Raw genomic sequence first — 9,977 nt, forward strand, 5'->3', positions numbered from 1 at the left:
TTAGCTGAATCTACTTTGAATGAAGCAAACCCTATTATTATTACACCTTTCAATGGGATAACATTTTCAATGCAGTGCAATCAGCAATTCGTGGCAACAGCAGCAGCTCGACCTAGATACGTAACAGCTAGCCTTGCAACTATTCGGTGATGTGGACAAGTTTTGCATGTTCTGAGTTTCAGCACTTGAGTTTGTTCAAAATAGTCCAAAGGTAAAAAAGTACCTGTAACCAAATGCATTCACCACTGGTAGCAAGTACGACAGGAAATAGTTGCCATAAATTATTTGGTTGTGTGTGTGCGTGTCTGTCAACTTTCATTCCAGCATAGCAGCGCATGAACTCAGCATATGTTTGGGGCTTATAGAAACTTACCAAAATAGAGCAGGGTAGCTGTTTAGTATATCAACGCAGTGGAAGGCACTTTCCGATATTTATGTAGGAGTGTAAGTTGTATTTCAGTGCTTTTATGTTAATCTCAACGCGGGAATAATTTAACTGTTTTACAAAAATTTTATTCATTAGTTTGCGCAAATTAACCTAGACTCTCAAAATCATCCGAAAAACTTAAAATTATGAGCAAGTCTCTATGTTTGACCTGCCACTTATGTGTGGTGAGATTATTCCGTTCTAGGTGGGTTCCATCAAATGCGTGTAAAAAGTCAGATGTTGTCAACTAGGTGTAACACGTATCCGTCCGGTTCTGTAAAATGATTTGTGACGAAACAGGATGTCCAAAGAGAAAAGCACTCGCTGACAAATTATTGAAATTGTATCTCGTGATTACGAACACACACATTTCACATTTTAAATAATGCATGGGAATGCGCCAGTCTTTCAGCCAACGACCAGGATAAAGGGTAGCAGAAAGACTTGGTGACGGATACGTTATGATTAATAGGCTCAAGGCGGCCGCTTATATAAGTTACCTCGGGAAATTTTGACTGTAACCTTTTGCCCGGAAACTCTCACCTAATTTGAGACCTTGACCAAACTAAACCAGTCTAGATCAATTGACATTCAATCGCTATTTCGAGACGAGTGTATACGTTTCTCTTCGTGACGTAACAAACCTGTTTGTATCGTGACTATATGAATCTGGATTCATTTGACGATAATGTCGCAGGCTCGCGTTAGTAAAGTCCTCATAACTCGGATTTCCTATTCGCATCATAAACGGTATGTGACTTGCTTGTTGTCATTACACAAGCATGGCGATGTGTCATGACACCACGACCCTACAGCAGGTCAGTCTTTTTTTTGAACTGGAAAGGATCTGTGACAGCTATCACGGCACTGAGCCTACAATAAGCGACCAGACGCGCGTTGCAGCTTTACCCTTATAGCTGTTGCGTTGCGAGGAAGTCGATGTGAGATTGGCTCCGCGACGTGTCGTAGTGTTGCTTTTGCTATCGTGATATTATTTCCAGGATTTTACTGGCGTTTTTTGTCTTTACAGTGTAACGCTATGTAGTAAAGGTTTTGAGTCATTGTTGATGTGTACGATATCAAAGTCAGTGGAATGATCTTCAAAGAACGTTAAAGCCGATTTACTACGTCACAATGTCACAGAATCAAGTTGAAACCAGCGTCTTTATGCAGCAGCAACAGGACAGACAGACCCAGCCTACAACAGGTAAACACCAACTGTGTTTTTGTTCCAAGTTACCGGGTTCATGGTCGCCTAGCGCTGCGTTAAAACAAGATCTAACCGGTTGAAAATCTCCAGGGTTATTTTTAGTCATATCTCGTTTCATGTATTTCACGGCTTCTCCCGTAATTTTTCTCTTTAATAAGACTGCCATGTATAAACAATACCTTGTTGATGCATTTTATTGTTTTTTGATCACGCGTCGACATTATTTTGGCATCAATTGCAGTTGACCAATTAAAATGCAGCGTATGTGGTTGTTAATAAAGTCATAATTAACGAGATTTACCGAAAAATATTTAAGTTTTCGTTCAGATTTGTGACGTCACTCAAACACAAACATTTGCGTGAGAATGCGGAAATAGGTCCAATTTGTGACGTGTGAAACGCGAAACCACATGTTTGTGTAACTGGTCAACTTTCGGGAAGTTCTTCTTGAGATGGAATATTCTACAGTAGTTGTCTGGCGTCTCTACGTTCAGAAGCGTTTCGAAATATCGGGCGGAAATTTCTATGTTTATAAACTTAGAATCGTTATTTTGGATTGTGTGTGTACTCGCACGAGTCGATGAAGCGTTTTCGTTTCGGTATCGGCATCTGCTTTGATCTCACCAGTCTTAATTTACATTTTCATGGCGTGTCTTTGTTTTGTTGTAACAACTGTATGAGTCCGATTTCGATTGTTTCCCAGAATATTATTTTTGTATTCTGACCCATGTACAATTTGCGCGCGTGCGTAACAAAGGTGCTTCTTTTATGACATAACAATAGCTAGCTCCAACGTGACATAACGAATTTGTTTGCTCGATTCGCAGTGGTCAGTAGCCGTCCACTGCTTTCGTCCACGAATAGCACGGCCAAGCGAACGACGTCACAAACCCTCCGCCGTTCGATTGTTGCGTCACGATGGAAGCTGGTCGGCGTCCTCGTCATAATTTTTCTCCTCATCGCGATCATCACCATCCTCACGCTCCTCCTGCTTCCCAGTGAGTATGACGTCATAAAGCTTGGAGTGTGACGCAACTTACTGTCATAATTTCGATTTTTAAACGATTATTATTTATCGACAGAAAGGAAATCGACAGCAGACGAAACATCATCAAACCAGCTAGCGCAATCAATAGGTTAGTGATGGTTGGCGAATTACGTCATCGTCAGATATTTTCTTAAGACATCATAATCATCCAATTGTTTTAGCATGAGATTTTTCGCTCCTGGTTATCTATATTGAAGTTTATTCAACAAGATTTACTGTAACTACTTATTTTAACTACAGTTTATTATTATAAACAATAAGTTTAATAACTACTCAAATCTGCTTCATTTTAGATAGCAGCTCCTCTTTGCACCTGCGCTGCCCTTCGAATGGAGATATCGGGTCCGGGGATTCCCCAATCCAGTGGCGCGCTTACCCCTCAATCACAGCGACGTGGGACGAGTCGAGTTCGATTTGGGAGGAAATCCAACAATCGACATCTGGCGAGTTGCCAAAGTATCCCTTTGTTGTCATTTCTCCAACTTTCACAATGAGCAACGAATCATGCTCGGTCCAAGTCTCATTCGACTTCCAATCAGAATCGAGCTTTCATGTTTTCCTTGTTACGTCATCGGAGGTGAGAGAGCTAAATGTGACGTCAGAATCATGTCATTACGCCTTCGTCGATGATGCAGTCCTCCTGTCCAACGTCTCTTCCTTTCAAATCCTCATCTTCTCCCCGTCTTCAATCGAGATACGTGGCTCTAATGCCTCTGTTACGTCACAAAAGTGCGCCGAGTTCGAAAACATCGCAACCGGAGAAATCTCCAGCGGGGTCGGGACCTTTGCTAGGGTCAAATCGGGGTCAAGAAACCTCTGTTCGTCGGAAATCTACAACAAGACATTAATCGAATGCGATTGGCTGTACGTCACGTCGCTAGGCAGCGGGCACTTCACGCGGCAAGAAGAACACGATTGCGTGGCGCGCGGGGTTTCCTACTTCGAAGGAGACGGCCTCAGTTGGTTCCTGGCCCTAACCGGGACCCAACCGGACACCAGGGGCTACCTGGTATCTCCCGTGATGGAAAGCGGGACCTCCCATCTCCTGCTCTCCCTCTGGTACATCGCTCAATGCAACGGAACTCATCTTCGGGTCTATCTTGTCCCCTCCTACCGTGACATAGGGGCGGTGACGTCGGAATTGACCCCAGTTTTGGTGATCAGTGACGTCAAACCAAGCCAGAAGTGGATATTCTTTCGAACCACGATTCCAGTGCCGGCAGAATATATGAACTTCCAGGTGAAACGAACTTTCATGATTTCTTCATTGATTATGTTGTATAGTTTTTACGTTTCATTGTTCACGTAATTAATTGGACTATGACATCACAAGCTTCACATAACGTAAGTGCAAAGGGAGCTTTTTCAAAATATTGCTTTAACGCAACAGGCGTATGGTTTTAATCACAATAAATCTACATTGCGTTACTACTTCATAGAACTTATAATGATGCAAGGTTCCTATTCTCAAGATCCTATTTTCAGCGGGGGGGGGGGGGCATTCCCCCAACTTTTGAACACCAAGAGACGAAAAAAACTTGTCATTAAGGTTCACTTAAAATGAATTTTAGAAAAACCAGCCTGTGAAAAAAACTTAAAATAATCACTTTTTTAGCATCGGGACCGACTAAAATTTCTTGAAAATGTAATTCTGTACAGAGATTCTTTTTTCCAAAAGTACCACAGTACAATGATCCGGTACTATGGTGCCGCGGTACTGCCCATCTCAGACTACCAAGGTAAATAAAACTGTCAATGTTCTCAAATAAAGCTGATAATGATTTGTTGTCATAATAAAAGGTTTATCAAGTTATTTTGCTGTACATATGTTAATTCCACCCGAGTGCGATTGAAAGAGAGCCATGAGGAACCATTGTCAGTAGCAACAAAGCACTTGTTACGGCTTGCGTGATAGCGTCAAATCACAGCTCAAGATAACGTAGTAACCGCGCTCATGTTGTTTCATTCACAAATTCGCTTAAAAATCTGATGAAAACTTGCGTCTTGCCAGGATGATGGAAAATTAAACTCATCCATATTTCATGACAAGTAATTGGATATTGTCTTGAGTTTTTCGTTAGTTACAGCGGAAATGAACGTTCATTTGTAGGTAAGACTCGACTTAGATTGATTTAATGGAAACTGAATTTCGATTCCAATTCATCGGTTTTCTTTGGTCGTCCTGTATTTCAATTCTCCGATAGCAATTGCTTCAGTCCACTTAAATCAATTTGTATCGAATTCATCGAAGACGTGCATTTCTTTGCCATTTTTATATTCCTCATAACGTTCATTGTTATGACATAAGCAAGCTGTTCGTCATTGCAGAGAATCATCGGACAACAAAAGCCCAACTACAAAAAGAGACGGGAATTTTCGGTCTATTTTTGGCGTTGCATGCATGATGTGAAGATGTGATCTGTTTTGACCCGTTTTGAAGGGGTTTGTTTGTTCATAAGCGGGGTTACCAGTAACTTAGGTTGTTTCATTGTAGTGACGGATGCGGCGGAATATATTTCGTGGAACCTTGTTCAATATAAGGCGCGATTTCTTTTGTGTACGGTCGTGGGTCGATTTACATTCTAGAATATAATGCCCGGGGAATTTTGCTTAGTGGATGTTTCAATCTCGTGTCTTGGTGACGCGCAGTTGATATTATGTGAGAGAAGTCGACAAGACCGTTCAAAATTTTATGGAAGGCTCACAATCCATGGACATCATATAAAACATTTCGCGTTAACACATTTGACCACAACGTGTTTTTTTTTTAAATAGAATCAAAAAGTGACTCTTGCCTGGAATTTAACGTTTTTTCTTTTTTCTAAAATACGTCGTAGGTTGTCATAGAAGGGGTTGTGACATCACAAGGGAGTTGCGAAAGACACAAATGTCACTTGGACCAGAACGCTTCTCCGAAAGATGCCGAAGTTCCTCTTCTGGCTCTGGATGAGTTAGCACTAGAAATGAAATACGATCAGTGCCAGCCAAGTAAGAGACAACGATTATTATCAACGATTCTAAGTCGTTCGAAATAGACGTTTGTTGTGTGACGTAGGATGTTTCGCAGCTTTTTCTCACGTGACAATGTCTTACGTCACTTTCAGGTGACGTGAACAGAACTACAATCGATTGCGAGTTCCAGATGAACGCGAACACGTCGACCGTTTGCAAATGGCGGTCGTCGCTCCCTGAGTGGGCCAAACTTCTGGATTCTGATTATTTTAATGAATTCTATTACTGGATGCCAGGCAACCAGGGTGACGACGAGGAGGTTTTCCACGGAGCCACGACAGACCATTTGAAAGGTGAAGATATTTTGAAGAGTTTATTCCCAACATCTACTGCGTCATTTTTGAATTGCGGTTGTGAAAGTTATGAGTCTGTTGCACCGCATGCGCCAGCAGCGTTGGCGGCGTGGACATATTTAAGTTATTTTATTAAAGTAAAACATTGCTGTATTTAATTTAGGTGATTAACTAATTTACAGTTACAGTAATGAATCGGTTAGATATGGTAGTCATCGCATGACTATGTTTATGCTCCTATGGGTATTTATATAGGTATAGGTTGTTAAGTCGTTTCTATGGCTCTCTCTGTTGTCGTAACTCATCAATTGACCAATAATCTTCGCAGACCGTGGTTTCATTCTTAACTTTGACGCTACGGGGCACACGGGGATTTCCCCTCACTTCAGGAGCCCCCTACTCGTGGCCGGGTCCCGGTGTTCGTGCGCGATGTCGTTCCTCTACCTCCTCCGGGGAGAGTGGGTAAGCGCTTGGGGTTAACCCCTGGGGATTCCCCGCCGTAGTTGAAGATTATGTAACGATTATGGACCCAACTTTTCCCTATTTCCCCCAGGCCCCAAGACTCAACGTGAACTTAGTTCTGGGCGCCGACACAGACGATCAATTCAGACCGTTAAAGCCCCAATTTTCGGTGATCGGGCACCAGAGCGACGATTGGATGGTCGCGCGTTTGCCCCTTAATCTACAACCGGGAATCCCCTTCCAAGTTGAGATCAGATTGTCGGACATCGAGGAGAGCAGGGCTGACGTCAACATCGACGACATTTTCTTCCATGACTGCGGTAAGCTCATGCAGTTTAGTGCCCGGATTAGATTAGGATGCTTACAGAGTATAGAAGCCGGTTTATTGCGCATTTTAAATAGAATTAATCGCGCTTTTGGTCTGGGTTGGCACGTTTAATAAGTTTTTTTTATTGTTTGAGATCTAGGTAATTACATAGATATCTTATATTTAGGTACGTACCGTATTCCGAGCGTCTAATACAGTATAAATGAAATTAAACTGGGATCGCGCAGAGCTAATAGTAGTTGGCTGTGTTGTTTTCATTTATCGCGTTCGCCGCAACGGAGCTATTTATAACATTAAATATCTTGTTTCTGTCTCATCTCACTTAAGTCTGATTTCATGCCAAGTCGGAGTTTTCGAGACGAAGAACGTGACAATCGATGAACCGCTTATGCGCCTGTGATTAATTTTGTTTTGGCGCTGGAATTATGACGTCATTATTGTAATTTCGACGTCTGTCGCTTTGAGAAAGACGTGAAACTTAACACATACTCAAAATCGAAAGTTTTCGGTGAAGCGCTATGCTGATGTACTGTGACGTCACCATGTGATTGTAAGCTGATAATTAGCATAACTGAATTGGGTTGTGGATGAGAGAATTCATAACCGCTGGTGTTCAATCTATTTAATTGTTAAAAATTGTCGGTTTTTTCAGATTTTCACCTCTACGATGAAGAGTGACCTCTTACGTTCATTGTGACGTATCAATAGTTTCCATTGTGACGTTGATGTCGATAGCACTTGCACAGGCTCACATCTTCAATTTATTTTTCATTATATCGTTTTTTTCCCTGAGTTTTTGACGCTGCTCCAATATTACTACCAAGTTTTTGATTTAAATTCATAATGACGTCAGACTTTCGACAAGGTTGTGTTACTTTCTATCAAAATGAAATTTTTATGCAGCGACCGCAATTGCTCGTTCATTATGACTCTGATGTCTTCTTTATGACGGGACACTTCGATTCATGCATTCACTCATGCGTAACGTGTACAGTGTACCTGCACGTATTTTGATGATCTTTATTAGTTGGGAGTATTTTAGTACATTTTGCATTGAAGATCATAATTTCTTGCACATCCTAAGGTGTATGTCGTTTTGCTATGACCGACTTCATAATATCCACATCAAGCAATCTGCAGTCTGTTATGATAACTTGAGTTCTGATCAAGTCACCTTTTTCGTTTCAGCTTAAGTCACTTTAAGCGTTGTCTTGAAGTCAATGTTACGTCATCATTCGACAAAAATTGCGTCATTTGTTTTCATTTTTTTTGTTTTTTTGATTTGCACTTAACTCAGCAAGACGATGTCCTTCACCTATTTCCTTTCATTTTTTATTGACTTGGTATAGTTTGACGTTTCGTTTTGTGACGTAACAATGGCCCCCGAATAATGATTTGTGTTTGTTTTTTCCATCACAATATCCACTGTTTTCACGCAAAGTTTTATGCTCGGTCCCAGATTAGATCGGCCTAAACAGTCTCGGCCATTGATCGATTTAGTTGTGTTGTACTTAAAGGTACTGTCTCACATGCTGTTGTATAAGGTAATGTCTCAACAACACCCAGTCCTTTGTTGTTAAAACGAGCTGATGAATTCTTTTTGATAAACTTCACGTAACGTTTAGACATTTAGTCACTTCTAAATTTCTAAGCAAATGCGATAAAAAGCTTTAATCAACGGTAAGTTGTTTGTTTACGTTAAATTAAGTGCACAAATATTAATTCATTTAACGTTCAGATTCGTGGAAAAATATTCAACGTCATTGCCTTTCAAATGCTATTTACCGAAATACACACATCGATGCCATTATGACGACATTATTGCCTCGTTTGTTTTATTTTATTACTCAATAAAGTTCAATTGGTTATTGGCCTATACAGAAGCAACCAAGTTTGGAAAATCACGTTTTCACGAATCACGAAGCTTCTACAACGATTCATTTTCAAAAAACTTTTTTTGGGGAGTGATGTTAGCTTTGAAATTGAATCAACACGTACTGGCATAAGCTTGCCCCAAATCTACCATTTAATTGAATTCAACTCCAAATTTCTCCCATAAATGTTTAATAAAGGTCTGGGCAGCCGTGATAAGACGTTAGCGCAGCTTCCAGCCTTGTTTGTTGATTTAATTTATTTCCAACATAACAAATAAAAATAAAATTTCTTTAGCGCCCACTTACGGTCTTAATTATTTATGTTGTTTAACCACAAGCGACGTAGTGGAGCAAAAAACAGCAAGTGTTCAGTGCTTTAGTTTTGGTACATCCCAGCGGTAACAATTCATCAAACTGTAATTCAGATGGCTGGTTAAACAAATTTCACCAATAATATAATTTTATAAAATCTTCTCAACCTAAATACAGAAGTTGTTTAAGATTAACGCAGCAGGAGCAGCATATACGAAGCAGGCCATAAAATATGACTTCTACCCAAATCTTATCGATAAACACCAGTTTCGAATTACAACAATATGACACGGCCGGAAATTCGAACACGCGATAAAGAAATGCAATTGTGACGTCATTATGGTTTTCTGCTTTCTTCTCTTTGCTTTGCGATATTAGAACACATTGATGCCTTTTCGTCGTCTGCATGACGTCTTGTTCGTTATGGCGTCTAAGCAAAGATTAAGGTGGAATGGATTTATAGTTACAATTTATACGTGTGGGCAGTTTTCCACAAATTTCGAGAAAAATATTGAAGCAAGAGTCACGATTAAACATTTACTGACTGGTATTCCCGCTTCGTCCTTGCCTGAGCATTGGTTGAAGTTTCTATTCAACAAAAGTCGGATTTAAACGCTGAAAAATAAATTGACAAACCAATCAATACCAGTCCATAAGGGTTTGCTGCCACGGTGAAGTGACGAGTCAGCATAATCAATGACAATGGCAGTTACTGAATTTTGTGTGTTTTGACGGATAGCTTTCGTGACAAGAATGGTCTATTAACAGAGAGAGTTGATATATTTGTTCTGCCTCGCCAATGCACGAAACAATCATCATATTAATGGAAGAGAAAGTCACGTGATCACCAGGCTAATTGGAAGCGAAAAGTATGCTTTGTTTCGTTTCGGTTTTAAGACAAACAATTCAGCTCTCTTGCAAGTTGTTCGATGAAAGCATTTTCTAAAGCTTCAGGTCGGTTTTCACTCAAATGACTTTGGTAACAGCAAGAATGCTGGACATTGATGCATA

The 9,977-nt window shown here is 40.5% G+C and overlaps 1 protein-coding gene across 1 annotated transcript; it reads left to right on the forward strand.

The window, feature by feature from the left end:
• The first annotated feature begins 1,440 nt into the window (after positions 1-1,440).
• Positions 1,441-8,663, forward strand: LOC143470964 (uncharacterized). Its single transcript, XM_076969262.1, has 9 exons — positions 1,441-1,634; positions 2,465-2,635; positions 2,720-2,773; positions 2,979-3,925; positions 5,523-5,673; positions 5,790-5,990; positions 6,319-6,452; positions 6,544-6,772; positions 7,433-8,663. Exons 1-9 carry the CDS (start codon positions 1,562-1,564, stop codon positions 7,456-7,458), a joined length of 1,986 nt encoding a protein of 661 aa, XP_076825377.1. The 5' UTR covers positions 1,441-1,561; the 3' UTR covers positions 7,459-8,663.
• Positions 8,664-9,977: the final 1,314 nt, after the last annotated feature.

Source organism: Clavelina lepadiformis, chromosome 9, assembly GCF_947623445.1.
Source record: "Clavelina lepadiformis chromosome 9, kaClaLepa1.1, whole genome shotgun sequence".
NCBI classification, from domain to species: Eukaryota; Metazoa; Chordata; class Ascidiacea; order Aplousobranchia; family Clavelinidae; genus Clavelina; species Clavelina lepadiformis.